Source organism: Echeneis naucrates, chromosome 11 (genome assembly GCF_900963305.1).
Source record: "Echeneis naucrates chromosome 11, fEcheNa1.1, whole genome shotgun sequence".
NCBI lineage: Eukaryota > Metazoa > Chordata > Actinopteri > Carangiformes > Echeneidae > Echeneis > Echeneis naucrates.
The window spans coordinates 20,590,555-20,606,627 of record NC_042521.1 but is presented as its reverse complement, the minus strand read 5'-3'; the positions used below and the strand labels follow the sequence as shown (position 1 = coordinate 20,606,627).

Below are 16,073 nucleotides of genomic sequence, written 5' to 3'. Positions count from 1 at the left end.
TATTTGTACACATTTCACCACTGCCCCAGTGGTCCTCACTGACACTACTGTTTCTCTGCAGCTCGAGGCAGTCAACATCGGCATCAGTCCCCCTTTTCTCCTGTCCTGACAAAAACAAAGTCAACTTCATCCCCACAGGTTCAGCATTCTGCCCTGTCAAACTTCCTGGATTTCTGCACCTTATTTCAGCCACTGAGCCTGAGGAAGATGAGGACAACACGGAGGCAGGTGCCAGCTCAGAGCCACAGGGGGCCACACTGTTCTATGGCACTCCCCCTCAGGTCTCCACAAGCACCAGCACAGAGGATCCTCCTGAGGAGCCCAACATGCCCTCAGAGACTGCGGACCCCCAGACAGACAGCCCAACCATAAGCTAGACCTCAGCAGAGCTGGCCTCTGACTTCGGGATCCAAGCTAGCGACCACCCACCATCACCACTAACTGTCCCACCAACACCTCCCTCTGCTCTGCCAGGGAGGTCTCCAACTCTCTGTGCTGACCCTTTCCATCCCCTTCTATCTCTGCATGACGTAGCAACAATGTCCTGATTAATTGCCACCAAAAGAACTTACCATTGTCCTGTACTGCATAATGTGTGAGCTGTCATTGGTCAAGAATGACTTGATGGTTAATGGTTTCCACACACAGGCATCTGGGGAAGGAATGGAGAACTTTGGATGGTGGGGGGTGGGGTTTTAAATCTGTAGTATATTTCTGATTAAATTATATGTTGTCTTCTGTTTCAACAATCACAGTATGAATAAGCTCTCTCTCTCTCTCTCTCTGCCTGTATATACATATATGTTTGTGTGTGTATATATACACACACGTAAATATACACATACACACACACACACACACACACACACCTGTCAAATTAATTACATGCTTTGTGATTAATTAATCTAAATCAATGGCATATCAATATTTGCTGTGAGAAGCAAGTTAAATAGTGCTCCAAATAATAAATGTACAGGTGTAAACAGAAGGTCTGTGACACTGCAGTTTCATCAGTGTATCTGTCCCTGCACACTTTCTGTTTCATGCTGTCAGTGCTTTCACCATCAAACTTGCCAATGCAAATACTGGGCTGCAGAGAGAAGAGTATACAGTAGTCTGGCTTTTCTGTGCAGTGTCTGAGCCACTCAAACTGAGTGAAAAAAAACTTCTCAACCGTCTTTTGTTAAGATTTATTTAGCAATGGTCTGGTAACATCAATATATACCTAAAGGTAAATTGAGGCGAATGGTACATAGCAATGAAATCAAAGTCCGACCCAAAATCCACAGAACTGTTCCTGGTTTTTAAGAAAGGCATTGTGAACAGAAATAGCTTCCAACCTTTTGGCCTGTTGCCTGTTGTGTGTGTGTGTGTGTATCTATATGTAGACATACACACACTTATAGTACAGGCCAAAAGTTTGGACACACTTTCCTATTAATTTGAATGAGAAGGTGTGTCCAAACTTTTGGGCTGTACTGTATACACACCTGTACCAATAAGGATTATGTTACATTATGGTTTATACTTCTTTCTATTATGTTTCAATTGACCATGTCCCATTACCAAACCATATGTAAAAATGCGAAGAGCAAATCCTTTGGACAAAGACCAAAAAAAAAAGAAAGGAATGGCTACAAATTTCTTGTGCAGTGTCTTCGTCTGACCTCACTTTAGGTATTCACAATGAGAGTCTCTACTCAGGTAATTTGGAATGTATGTCAGTTCAGATCTCAGCCCGACAAAGCAGATTTCACTCACTCACTGTTCCTTGGTTTTCCTCATCCCCAGACAAATTATTGTGTTTCAGAGTCCAGTCCAAGACTAAACCTGTGATAGGAGCTGCAGGGGGTAAAGGATTGTCTTGTTCAGCTGTCTGGACCACACACACTGTGACTGCTGGCACACATGGCTGTGTTCAAACTGATGGACAGGAACTTGGAAAACATTCAGTGGCAGTCTATTACTTATGACTTTTAAAGTCACAGTACAATGAGTGACTGGCTCTCTTGAGTCAACTACCATCACAGGAACATACAACCCAGTCAAAGTATTTGGTTCTTTACCAGTGCAAGTTGGAGGTAGAGTTGTGTAAACATTTTTCCGAGCTAGAGAATAGTTAGCAACATCAGTTTTGTGTGTGTGTGTGTAAAAGCAGAGTTTATAAGATATCAAAATGATAGATTATTAAACTACGTAGTAGAAAAAAAATATATACATAATTGGTCATGGGTGCCAAGTAAGTGGGACCTAAAGACATCAGACTTTGTAAGATATCCTCATGCTGTGTATGTACATTTTGTTGAACAGTTGCCATTGTGTGTGCAAGTACAAGTGAAAGAGGAACAATAGTACAAGCAAATCCATAAAGTCGGCAAACTCAATAAGTTTTAGGCCTGAGTAGTTAAATATTCTAATTCCTCTGCCTCTGAAAGGTCCAATGGTCTTACTGTGAACTATTCCAGCAGTTAAAGCATAAGAAAGTTATACAGTACTACCAGCCAAGGTTTAGCCACCACGAGTTACTGTTCATCACGAATCTTTCAAATAAATCTGGATTCACAAACATCCTCATTAGTGTCATTCTACATTACACTGCAGGATCCATGTTCTGTTGGTATGTATTGACTCTGTAGTCATACTTGAGATAGTGGGTTACTTGGATTTATTGACCCAGTAATGCTACAGTTAGTGTAGTCACAATTTTGAACAGTGTTTTAACGGTTAGCACAGTAATGCTCAGCTCAGACTTTTCATGACTTAATCTGTCAGGGAAAGTGATACCCTTAGGACTGGACTGTCCTCTTTAATCTCTTTAATCATAGTGTTTTAAAGCTGCACTGACCACATTTTTTTATTTTCATCCATGCAATAAGAAAGATAGCTGGAGAATTATCACCAACTATTGAGTACAAACACTTTCTCTCTTAATCAGCCTAGAGTCTACATTGCTTTCAACATTTGTAACTGAAAAAGCCACCTTTATTCACTGCAAAACAACAAATGAAGGTCTGGCTGCTACTGCTAGCTGATACTAAGTATTTATTTCACTCAATTGTCTGCTGTCCTAGTTGTCAAGTTGTTGACTGCAGCTTTGAATTTGATCAAAGATATAAAGATTTCTGACGTTTGATGCCTGCCTCTAGTTCTTCTGGCACCACATAGTAATTAGGATCTCTAATCAGCTCTAGACCGCAGTAGATGTAGCTGCACAGGTTGTGTCCACCTAGCAATGAGGTTTAGCCAAAAATAAGACAACTGACTGCACCACCTTTATCTCAGTCTAGCTTCAGTTCCTATCTACACAGATAGTTAAGATAATTGCTATTCCATTAAACACACAGTTTCAGTATCCAAGACACAAATAGACTCATGACGACGCATTCCTGAAATATATCTGTGTCTTGCTGAAAGGGAGTAGCTACAAGACACAGACAAGTTGGTTGCAGATACAGTTGCATCATTGTCTGTTTGGTGTAAAGATAATATCACAACTGCCTGCCTCCCTCTAACTGACTGTTACCACTGAATGTTGTAAGCACCCAGATGCCACTATTATACAGCAAAACTTCCAGAATTTTTCCTATACATTGTGCAGAACTGTGCAGAACACTGTCCTCTAGGCTGGTAGATAAGCATTGCCATGTGTAAATGACTCGCCACTTTCATTTGCAAGTGAGAAACATAATCCACCTTTATTTTCATATCTGGTGTGCTTTTGGATTCCCTGCATTGATGTTTCATTCATATTTGCATATGGCTTTGAAAGAGGCCAAATGCAGTGTTGTTTTCTAAAGACACTTCAGCACCCTAACAAGAGCTATAGCTTTCCTAGTGTCCTACATATACTTGGCATTGGTAAACTAGATGTGTGCAATAATAACAAAAAAACAAACAAACAAAAAACAGTGTTGTTCTCCTGGATGATCTCCATTCTTTGACTTGAGCATCCTATCCTGTATTCTTTGATTTTGAACATGCGGGCTGGATCACCAAGAAGATTTGCTAAAGCCATCAACTGATACAGAGCCAGCACTGAGATTGACCAGAGCACACCACTGGCAGGTCAGAGTGTCCATAAACTCACCATATGATAGTCCTTGTGTAATCTGCATTGTCAACGTTCATTCACAATGGCAATAAAAAAAACTATTGGTTGTTTTGTCCACTTTTTAGTGTGTATACATCAGTAATGGGAGAGTATCTGAACATGTTTCTGTAAGCTGCAGACATCCTGTTGGTTTTCTGATGGAGCTAAACAATATTTTTATTCTTTCAGAGATAAAGACATTTCACTAGATCATAGACTGGCCCATCAACTCAAAATGATTGATTTCAGGGTTAGGGTTAAAGTATTTAGTATTTAGTATGGTAATCATCACAAAGTGCAGTACTTGTGGTGACTGCTTTATAACATGCACTAGTTCTTCATGTTTTTGGCGGGTAGGTGGCCATTATCTATGCTGTTTTTCAGCGCAGGGTCATGGGAGGCTGAAGCCAATCCTAGCCGACATCAGGTGAGAGCAAGGTTCACCCTATAAAGGTTAGTAGACACAAACAACCACTCACACTCACTCTCACACTTACAGGCAATACAGTCACCAAAAAACCTGATGCGCTTTCTTTTGGGATATAGGAGGAATCGGAAAAGAACCCACACAGGCAAAGGGAGAGCATGTAAATCCCATTTTTGGAACCTAAAACCTTCTTATAAGGCAACACCATGCCATCTGTATACCCACAGTATACAATAAACCCAGTCAGTATCACTGAAATGTTAATGTCACAGTACATCCAGTCAGTTTAACCTTCCTCTTGTGTTAGCTTTCTGTTATCTCTTATGCTAATGGGTTGGTTTTGGCCCATATCTTAAATCAATCATAAAATACCCTAAAAACAATTATTAGGATTCCTCATCCATGAAAAGATTGGTTTTAATATTTTAGTTGTGTCCACCTTGGCCTCTCTTTTGACAGCATTCCCCTCATTTTTAATATAAAGAAATTGTTAAATGAACCTCAGGAGAATTATATTGATGAATAAAAGGCTGCTATGTTACCTGACTATTACTGAGGGGCGTTAGAACACATCTCTTAAAAATATGTATTTTAATATTAATATTAATATTTATTTTAATATCATTAATTAAACAATAATAAATTAACTATAATAACATCTATGGTGTTATTGGTCAATTTTTTACATATATATATAGTTACATTTTTTTTTATTATCTACTATTTTTATTTTATAGAATTTTAATACAAATACAAAATGAAAAGCTGAACCAGTAATAAAACTAAATGCAGATTTGCAAGGTCAAATAAACAACAACAAATCAAGCAAATCAAACAAACAGCAGTCAAGTTCTAGTGCCATAAAAAGTCTCTCTGTGCAAGAACATGCATGGTTATCTGTGTGTTAGAGACATGTATGGAAAAATGTGAGCAAAATGTGAACTTTGAGTGTATTCTTTGCAAAGGTATTTTTTTGTGTGTAAAGCACAGTGTTAGTCTTTCTGTCCTTATTGCTCAGGCAGAGCTGACACCTCTATCCTTTTGAATCAGGTGGTCTCCCTGGGGTTGTGGCTGTCGTTGATGTTGAGGCAGGACTGGCTGAGGAGGATGCCGATGCTGATGCTCTTCATGCTGCTGATGGTATGGATGGAGTGCTTGGTGAGCTCTGCAGCTGTCTGACCAAGGCTGCAGTGACTGTGTCTCAGAGCACAAGCTCCCTTTGCTCAATGCGCCTTGACAAGGGAACTTGCTAGCTCCTCAAGAAACATTGTTTTACTTGTTTTTTTGGTTTTGTGCCACCCTTGGTGAATGTGGGTCCACAACACAAATGCATTGTATGCAGATATATCCAGGATGTTGTAAAACACAACCGTTGGCCATCTCCTGGTCATTAGCTGGCAAGTGTTGGTGGCAGTCAGCTTGTCCAGGTTTCCCACTCCTCCTTTGTTTTTGTTATCAAAGATCAAGTCAAGGATGCTTATGGGTTTCTTGTCACTTCCTGCTGACACAGCTGCATCTTTGTGAGGAGTGGACATTAGTATCACATTCCGGTGTTTTTTTGGCAGTATGTAACAGCAGTGGTGGTGTCTGTAAAAACAAACTTTGAGGAGAGTGGAGCCCCATCCTTCACTGCAATATTTCAGCAGGCAACTCAGGCTTATTCTTTTTTACTGTGCCCACCATGGTGAGTTTCCTCTGAGGAAGTTCTTGTCCAAGATCATAGCTGGTAAAAAAAATTGCAGTCCATATTGAGGACTCCACGTCTTCCTTGATTTTTTTCAGGGGTGCCCCCTGCTGATTTGCCTGTGTAAATCTGTAGATTCCATGTGTAGCTGGTTTTTGCATCACAGGCTGCCCAGATATTTATGCTGTTTTTGCCTGGCTTAGGGTTAGGGTTAGGGTTTCCACAGAAAGGGACAAAACGATCATCTACTGTCACCTCTGGCACTGAACATCAGTAGTAGGAGCTCCTCCCATCTCTCCCAGACATCCCTGATGGCACCAAGCTTGTCAGATTTTTCTCTGGTTTCTCTGTTGCCAAATCTGAGGACTCTTGAAATCACGTGAAAGGTCTGAAGTGACATTGTTGTCTGGAAAATATTCCTGCCTGTCAACCCATCCCAGAGACGATCAGTAGCCTTATTGCTGGATGTTTATACTCCAGCAAGAAGAACAAGATGGAGGCATCCAGGTATTCCTCATCAATGTCATTCCACATGCTGCCATTGACTTTTTTTCCTTCAAGGTTTGTAATTGCAATGATGACTTTTTTTTATTGACAATGGCATAAACAGATCAAAACATGTCTTGATGTCACTTACTCTTGTCACAGCAAACTCTCATGATCCCAGGGGTCATTTTGATGACATTTGCAGCAGCTGCCCTGCCATGTCGAAACTGATCCTAACACCACAAAGGTTATAATTTTCACCAGAGCATTTTATAATTTAGTAAAATAGATTTTTTTATTTTTTATTTTGTTTAAACAGATGTTTCTGACAAAGTCAAAAATCTAGATGCAATAAACAGATTTATGTAGTAAAGTTTTGGAAGACAAACAACTACCTGCAACAAAAGTCACTGTCATAACTAATAAAGTCTTTATTGTGACTGCCAGCTGATCTAGGCCCTGTAACTTTGCTGATGAAAGAATGAAAAACTGACAGTGACGTTGATTGTTGAAAACTGTGACCAATGAAGGCAAATGGTTCCAACCTAAAATTTCAACAATCAAGTGCTGCCTGGCACCTCCTGCCATGTCAAGACATAAAGTAGCACAACTAATGACAACAGATTAATCACATCTGAAAAAACCATCAGGCAATGAAAACAACATGGAATAAGTTTTTGCATATGTGATCTTGATCCAGCTATGTGTTATAAATAGAATAAAACCTGAAGTATTTCAACCATTAAATGCACAACTAAGACAGATAGAGTCATATATAAGCAACAAAACCTGCTATACATTACAAGGAATGATGCAGAGTGACTTGATGGCTGATGAGGTTTTAATGAGCTGTTCTCTGATGATGTTGGCTCCTGTGAAGTACATAATGAATTACGAAATAATATATTAATCATGCCAGACATGAGTTCATAAATATCCAGTATATGTATTTCCATATGTTTACCACTGAACCCACTGACTGAACTGGAATAACTTTAACTGTAAAATGAAATGTTCTACAAGTAGGAGAAGTCATCTATTATAACTTCATAATTCTATCACATATTACATATACATGCAGATATAAAATTACTGTTGCTATTCTCAAAAAAATTATTTTTCAGGAAAATCTTGTAAACTATTGCCAAATGTTTTAAACCCAGCGAATGCCTTTTTAAAGCAAACAATATTTGACAGTTATATGAATAAAACTCAATTTTATTTTATTTATTTTATTTTTTTTGATTACTGAATTAGTCTATTAAAATAATTACTGGTTCCTTGTTTTTTAAAGTAACACCACAGCTGTTGAAGATACACTGTGAAGCACACACACGTGAGCGTGTGTGTGTGTGTTTATCTATATATATGGTAAGGAGAATAAGCACATGACACATGAACATTTTCAAAGTGTTCTGTAAACTGCTATAAGGAAAGTACACTAGGCCCTATTATTAGTGTTGACTTCAGTGTAACACAGCAAAATATTGTTGTCTGCAATGAGCTGCATTAACAGTGAAGCGACAGCATTCCAATCCACCATAGACAAAATAAAACAAAAAACAAACCCAGACACTTCATATAACTACCATGATCATCATCTGGAAAATAATCACAGTGTTTCCATTCTTATAACAGAAAATGACTCAATCATTTATTTCTTTATTTCATAATAAAAACTGCATCCCCCTGCTCATGTGTCACTGCCATGCCAGGGACTGTCCCCATAGCTGCTGAGCCTGAGGCTGCCGTCAGGAGCAGGACAGGTCATTTCGTAAAGTGGAACATCAACTGCCACAAGTTTACCTGCAGCCGCTAAATGGTGGCTAAAGTCTTGTCTGTGACAGTATGACGGCGCTTAGCTGATTCTCTACTTCACTAAAAACTAACAGGTAACAGGTGACATTATACACACATACACTCTTTTTTTGCACCTTTTTTTTTTTTTCTTTTTGAGAAAAAACTTTGGAAGTCTGCTTTGCTGTTAGGTTCTCTCACTGCCTCCTGTTCTGTCAACCATTTCACGGAAATGCACAGTGACTTGTCCTGTTACTTCTGAGACTGTATGCAGTAGAACTGTACGGAAAATATGGAAAATGGTTTGTCTTAGAACTATGTTTCCAGGCAATGTTGATCTGGTCATCTGAGTGGTCATTACTTGCATTTCTTGGTCTTGTGCTGTATTACCAAAAATTACAGCTCCTGTGATGTGGACATAGTAATTTATTCAAATTCAAATTTTACCAGATTAAGTTTAACTGTGGAAAATATATTCAGTTAGCTTGAAGAGTGAGACACTAGATGCAATCAAATATTTTTATTCCAATTTCTGCACATCTCAATATTTCTATCCAATTTTTTTGTAATCCAAAATGAAGGGTTAAAACTGTAAACACTTGGCTCAGATTGGGTTCTTTGTTAACCTGTGAGTTTTAGTCAAGTGTTTACAGTATTCTATGCCATGCATAATATTATTTCTAGAGAGCAGTAACTGAAATCTTGAACACAAACACAGGAGGAAGAAGTATATTAATACTAAAGCGATTTATAATCAGTAAATATATAATATACATGTAATCCACTAATATACAACCAGGAGTCCAGTATCAGCTGGTATTCGTCCTGATCCTCAGCTGTTTGCACTTACTGTATGTCCAGATAGTAATTCTTGGTATTATGAGTCTCTTATATCACAGCTGTGCTTGTATTGACAACAAACCCTCAGAGTCTGGATCTGCTTGTAGAGATCAGCCTCTTCAAATTAATACACTTCTGATGTTTAAATCTAGGTTTGATTAGTCAGAAACAAGTTTGAAGTTAATGCTCTGATGAACCACCAGACTATAATAAGTGGAATCACACACACACATTGCTTTCCTCAGAAATTTTGGTGATGGCATGTTTGACATTCTTCAGCTTTTTTTCACTTTAATTACTTTTCCAATTTTGCCATCAGATTTAATTTCACCTCCATCAGGAGTCAGCAACGTGGCAGCATCTTTTACATCTTCTGGGATTATTACACAATAACCAACATCTAGTCTTTTATTGTTACTTGTAGTTTTACAGCCCATATTAACATGCTGCAGGAAGGGTTTGATTCTGAGAAAAATATTTATTTTGCCAAAAAGTGGCACAATATGTTACACAAAGCAGTGAGGGTTTAGAACAACGTATGATCTGAGCTGTAGGATTGTTTCCATCCAGCAGATGGCAGTAGGTAACCATAGTACGGCTGTGTTGCCCCTGATGAACCCAAAATGTCCTCAGATTGAGACTATGTATGTGTATTGACATAAAAAAAAGACTTACTGTTGTTTCACCTGAAGTTACGTCTTAAACTCTTCAATAAAATCTACTCTTGAAAGCTTCATGTTCCGGCCTCAGTGTCTTATAGTGACGTACAACTCTATATCAGTCTCATTTTGCTGTCAAACTGGAGCAGGAAATAGAAACATTTCCTTGTCTGAATTTTGACTCCAATAAGGAAACCATTTATGGCCCTGTTTCAACTACTAATCAGCTTTGCCGCAAACTCGATTTTATGTGCTAATCTCAACCTCCCAGCACACACAAACTGGGCACACAGAACAAAGGTAAGACTCTTTTAAAATCAAATTACAGAGCATAAAGCCTCTTGTAATCCTCTGTATTCCAGCCTTCTTAGCAACGCTGCTGTTTCTCCATTCAGATGCAGCTCCGCGCAGAATGTTAATCCCTATTTATCGAAGACAAAAAGATAATGGAACACAACAAATCAGTGCTCAACTGCTGGAACACACACACATGTGACATATGTCAGCATGAAGACATTCAGCCTGCCCACCATTCTGTCACACAGTTTGGTTTGCCCTTTACTTTGAATTCACATTCTGACCAATCAAGGCTTTAAATTAGCAGGTAGTTAGCGAGAGTTGTCCCCAGTGTGAGCCTTCAAATCCAGACAATCAGTCCTGCTGACATCAAGGCAGAGCTAAGAGGTAAAGATGTTCACACACCCATGAAAACAGAGACTGAAAGTGGGCATCAAAGTACAAGATGGTTAGGGCAAGTCAGATTTTTACAGTCAGAATCTCTCATGCACAAGTGATTTTGTAGTTATTGCTGATTTCACACCGTAAAAATTCTGGCGTTATAGACATTTAATTGAGGGTTTAATACAAATAAAAATTACACAATTTATGTGTGTTCTTATGCAGGTCTATGGAAGTGTGTCAGTTTCACTAAAGAAAAGAAAGGTATCAGTTATAACATGGAAAGTTTATTGTTGTAAGATCTTCTAACAAGATATTTTCACTCAAATTTTTGCAGGTTATAACCTGATAAAGATTGTATGAAGTATGTAGAATAAACAAAGGAATGTGGCTTATTTTCAGCATTGTCTCTGGTTCAATAAGATAAGACGGCAACAAAGTCTGGTGAGGCAAACAATAAGATAAATGTTTTTATCCAAACCAATAGGAGAAATATTAGTGGTCACGACCAGAGACCGTGTGTCATATAAAGCTGAAAACAGATATTTAATATATTTCTTGTCATGCAATAGTATTAATAAATATGTGTATTATGATAATGTTAAATCATTAATACTATAAGGTTATACTGATCCCTTATTCTGTTTCTGTGGCAGCAATACACCTCAGTCCAACTCAGAGAGTCCAGCACAAATAACTGCGTTGCATTCATTCATGAACAAAAGACTTCCTGACCACTGCACAAGTGTTTGCTGTTTTCCAAACACTCCAAACATGAAGATGCACACTGATTGGACAGAATGATATCATGCATTTCTGTGGTGTAAACTTTAACATACTATCTGCTCCCAAAACAATTCTAATTTCGTTCAGAAGCTTGTTTGACTTAATTTTCAATATGAGGTAGATGATGGCAAAATGACACATCTGTAAATTTTTATTCCTCAAATAGGATAAATGAATAAAATGAAATACTATATATAATACAATACTAACAGTACCACATTGCAAAAAATGCAGCCTGTTTTATGGATATATATGTTAAAATGAAAAAGTACAAAAATTTGTTGTCCGAACAATATTACTTTTTAAACATAACCTGAGCTAATACCTTTCAGTTCAACATCTTCAGACAACTACAAGTTTATAATGTCAACACCAAGATCACAGACTTCTATATTATTTTGTATTTTGTAGTATATTGGGTTTGGAAAGCTCACATTTCTGCTTCTGCTAATGTAACATTTTAAGCCTTAACGATGTCTTGAGCACATACCATGTGATCAACCAGAACAACCCTGGGTTGTCATGGTTACAATAAAAACACATGCTGGAACAAGAGGAGTATACCATATAACATTCCTACAGTTAAGTGTATTATATCATTGAAGGAGAGGAGCAAGAACCACCTAACAGCAGTGTTCAAGGTTTTCCTTGTTTGGTTACTGCTTGGTTACACTCCCAACCTAAATTTGATCTCATCTGACCTGAGTTCATATGACAGTCATTCATTGTTATAGGAATTATTAATTAATTAAGGAAATATCAATGTTCACAAACATATTGCTTGATTTTAAAGGATTGGGAGCCATTGTCTCTATGTCTGCTCCGTAATTATGCTGGGGCTGACTGTGGTCACTTCCTCTTCTATTTTGGTAGTAACATGCCTTTGAAGACATTTTAGTCGGACAGTAATTCAACTTGCTCCACTCTCCACTCCATATCATTCTCATCCATGGTTTTATTAGCCTATAAATGCATCAATAATGTGCTCATAGAGTTGATACACTGTCTGGCTCTGTTCCTCAACATGGTTAAAACGTGCTCATTTGACCACAAGAGGACAGACAAAGGATAAAGCTTTCCTTGCTCAGCTTGTATCTGCATCAGTTGCTTCTCCTGTCTAAAGTAAAACTGTACAGTAGCTTTACACACTCAACACTCAGGTATCATGGAAACTATAGCAGACAAACATGAGCACAGAGCAAAATTTTATCCTCCTCCTATTTAATCCTTTTATTGTGTGTAGATCTGTGGGACTCATTTTCATTTTTTTGCTAAAGAATTTTTCAAAATTGAATTCATTGGCTTTGATTAACATATTTCGTCTGATATTGATGAACATATATCAGACGCTTTCAATGACTACAAACTGCACACCGCTCTACACATTTATACTATGTACATACTATGTGGGTCCACTGGACCCAGCCTAATTCATTCATCCATTCATTTACCTTCTACCTCTTATCCATTTCTGGATAGTAGGGGTGCTGGAGCCAACCCCAGCTCACACTGGGCGAGTACACCCTGGCCAGTCCATCGCAGAGCCAACACACAGAGACAGTCAGCCATGCATGTCTTTAGACAGTAGGAGAAAACCAGAGTACCCAGAGGAAACCCACACAAGCATGGGGAGAACATGCAAACTCTGCACAGAAAGACCCCAGGCTGGGAACCAAAGCCACAAACTTCTTGTTGTGAGGCAACAGCACTAACCAATATGCCGACATGCTGCCCCCCAGCCTAATTAAAGTGCAGAAATTGTGTAGCTTCAATCTGTCCTCCTGTCTGGGTCTGTTGTAAGTGTGTGTTTTTGTGTGCATTTGCATGTATGTGTGTGCAAGTGTGTGAGAGTGTTTGAGTGTCAGTGCGAGCTTAGTGTTTCTGCTCCTGCCATTCCCACTTGAGGTTGCGACAATGTTGCAAGATTCAAGTACCAACACTGTCATTTCTCACATTCCTACACATTTTAACTGCTGTCGTGTGGGAACAAATCTTTATTTTCTCATAATCATCCCAGGTGCAAATTGTTGGCGGGACACAATAAATATAGCTTTGCCAGTGTGGTTCCTTATTACAACTGATTAAGATGGACAAAAGACTCTGAGTGGGTGGGTCTTGCAATTGATCTGGAAGTGAGAAAAGCCTTTGATGATGATGTAGAGGAAAGGTTTCCCTATGTGAAGACAACATTTCTGAAAATTCTGAGTCTGACACTAACTTTGAAGAAGATGATAATATTGAACATCAGCTAGTTCCAAAACAAAGAGGAGAGACACAGCCTGTCAGCAGAAACTAAACATCCTGCATGGCTGCCCGATAAAGATGCAATGAGGGCCAACACAGATGGGTAGGACATGAAGTCTTTTGAGCTTTTCATCTCCATTCAGAAAATTATTCTTGATTGTCCTAATTTAGACGGAAGTGTGTATTTAGAGAAAGATGCAGGGAGATAGATCAAACCTATTTACATGTCCATTTTGTGGCTCTTATCCCTGCTGGAATTTTCAGGTCCAAAGGGGAAGCTCTGAGGGATGCCAAAACTGTCAAAGTTTTTGTACATCTCTGCAAAACTTCCACAAAATTGTAATGCTTATCTGCTTTTATAAATAAGACAGCGGACTAGCTTGACAACAGAAAGAAAAGCTAGCTGCCTGCAAGACAGTGTGGGATAAGTAGGTGCACTGCCCACCCCTGTTTCATAACCCTGGGCCTACTGTCACCATTAAAGAGCAGCTGATTCCATTTAGGGGTTGCTGCCCCTTCAGGCAGTATATACCATCTCAACCTGCAAATATAGTATAAAGAGCCGCCTGTGATGCGTTTTTTTATATACTAGGAACTTACAATTCACACAGGGAAACCTGCGGAAGAGTCCCTGAAAAAATCAAGGAATGAGAATTGTCCTGGACATGACTCAGGGACTCAATGAAGACAACATCATGTGGGAAAATGTTTTTACCTCGCGCAGGATGGGGCAGGAGCTCCAAAAGAGGAACCATGATGGGAGCAATACATAAAACAAGTTTGAACTCCTGTCCCAACTGCTGATGACAAATAAAGGCCTTTGAAGTTTTTCAAGTTGTCTAGACCGGCATGCTTACTGTATAGGTTCAGCTTGAGTTGTGTAAACTGACCTGAATGGGTTCAACTTCTAATGAAGTTCAAATAAATGAACATCTATATATTTTCCAAAGACCTTGCTTCATCCATAATTTTTTTTATTTTGTCCACCCATATCTTGATAATTACTGATTTTCTATTTTAAAATTTCATTTTAATAAAAAACAACCCAAAAAAAAAACCCCAAAACAAGTTGTACTTCAATTTATGAATGCGATCTAACAAAGGTAAAATTGCAAATATTAACTATATAGGCTTATATGCTTGTTATACTGCTTGTAACTGGGATGACATAAACTTCTGTCGAGTATTTCAATGGAAAATAGTTTGAATGTGTGTAAAGACTTAAAAATACAGTAGGTCCACCAGACCCATAAAATTGGCAAAATAACAAAAACATGAACATGACACCAGGGTTAAATTGGCTAATTCCCTATGTTGCTGTAGCTCTTTGAACAGAGTCTCATGTGTCAAATCTGTCAAACATTCAGTACAATGTTGAAGGAGGCTTTTGTGAAGGTGGAGGAGCCAGTGGCCAGCTCATCATCTCTGGAGACAGCAGCCAACAGAGTGGATTGACTGTCACATTCAGCTCTTTTGTGTGCCTGTCTCATGGGCCCATTGTGGATGCTGGACAGGCTGGTCCCATCTCAAGAATTCGGCCACCCTCCCTGCCTTGTATGCATGTCAGCCTTTCCCTTCTCCCTGGGAAGGATTTCACTGCACACCCCCCCACTACACCCAATCCTTAAACACACACAGACACACAACCCTTTTCAAATCAGACACTTTGAATGCTACACTGATCAAGGAAAAATAATCAACTGCCCTTTTGTTTCGGCAGCCCTTTCAACAGGAGAAAATAAACTTATGATAATGAAGCCTTATCATGTGCAGTTCAGACAGTGGGTGTGACATAATTTGCCTTCCAGTGGTGTGGAGCTGTCCAGTTGAGGCTCCCCACTGTGAGCTGAGGCCTGCAGCCAGCTGACAGAGGTCCAACAGATTCTAATGCTCAAATGCTGCTGCTTCTTCTGCTGTTTCCAAACCCTGCACATCTCCTACATCAGCACCTGCTGAGTAATAACACATGCACATACAATGTCAGTTTGTCAGTCATTTTGGGGTTAGAGGATTATTTTTGCTGATCTTTGTTCCACAGACACAGAAGGCTCCATCTTGGACTCCTGTTTCTTGTTCTTGGATCCTCTGTGGCCTCTTTTGGATTAGCTCTCCTTGCTTGCAGGTTGCTCCTGACCTCCTTTGTAACTCTTCACTCTTCCCATGGTAGCGATACAAGGTTCTGCCTAAGATGTCTAAGAGTGGACGAACTGAATGCCAGCAGACTTGCCGCAGCATCTTCCTGCTGGTTCCTGCAAGCAACGAGCCTCAAGCAACGTAAACAACTTAAGGAACTAAGGAGGAATTCAACCATTCAGATCTGCAGCTCTGGACTCTGGACTGTGACAAAGCAGAGGGAAGGACAGATGCTTGTCCAAGAACTGT

At 39.2% G+C, this 16,073-nt stretch overlaps 1 protein-coding gene across 6 annotated transcripts in view; it reads left to right on the top strand.

Moving 5' to 3' along the window:
* The window catches only part of glcci1a (glucocorticoid induced 1a), a 32,217-nt gene extending 28,894 nt beyond the window's left edge, over positions 1–3,323 (top strand). For all 6 annotated transcript variants that reach the window (XM_029514196.1, XM_029514192.1, XM_029514195.1 and 3 more), the window contains one exon: positions 62–3,323. In XM_029514196.1, the coding sequence (XP_029370056.1) occupies positions 62–377 (316 nt within the window). In that variant the 3' untranslated portion in view covers positions 378–3,323. The remainder of the gene's footprint in view (positions 1–61) is intronic.
* The last annotated feature ends 12,750 nt before the right edge of the window (positions 3,324–16,073 follow it).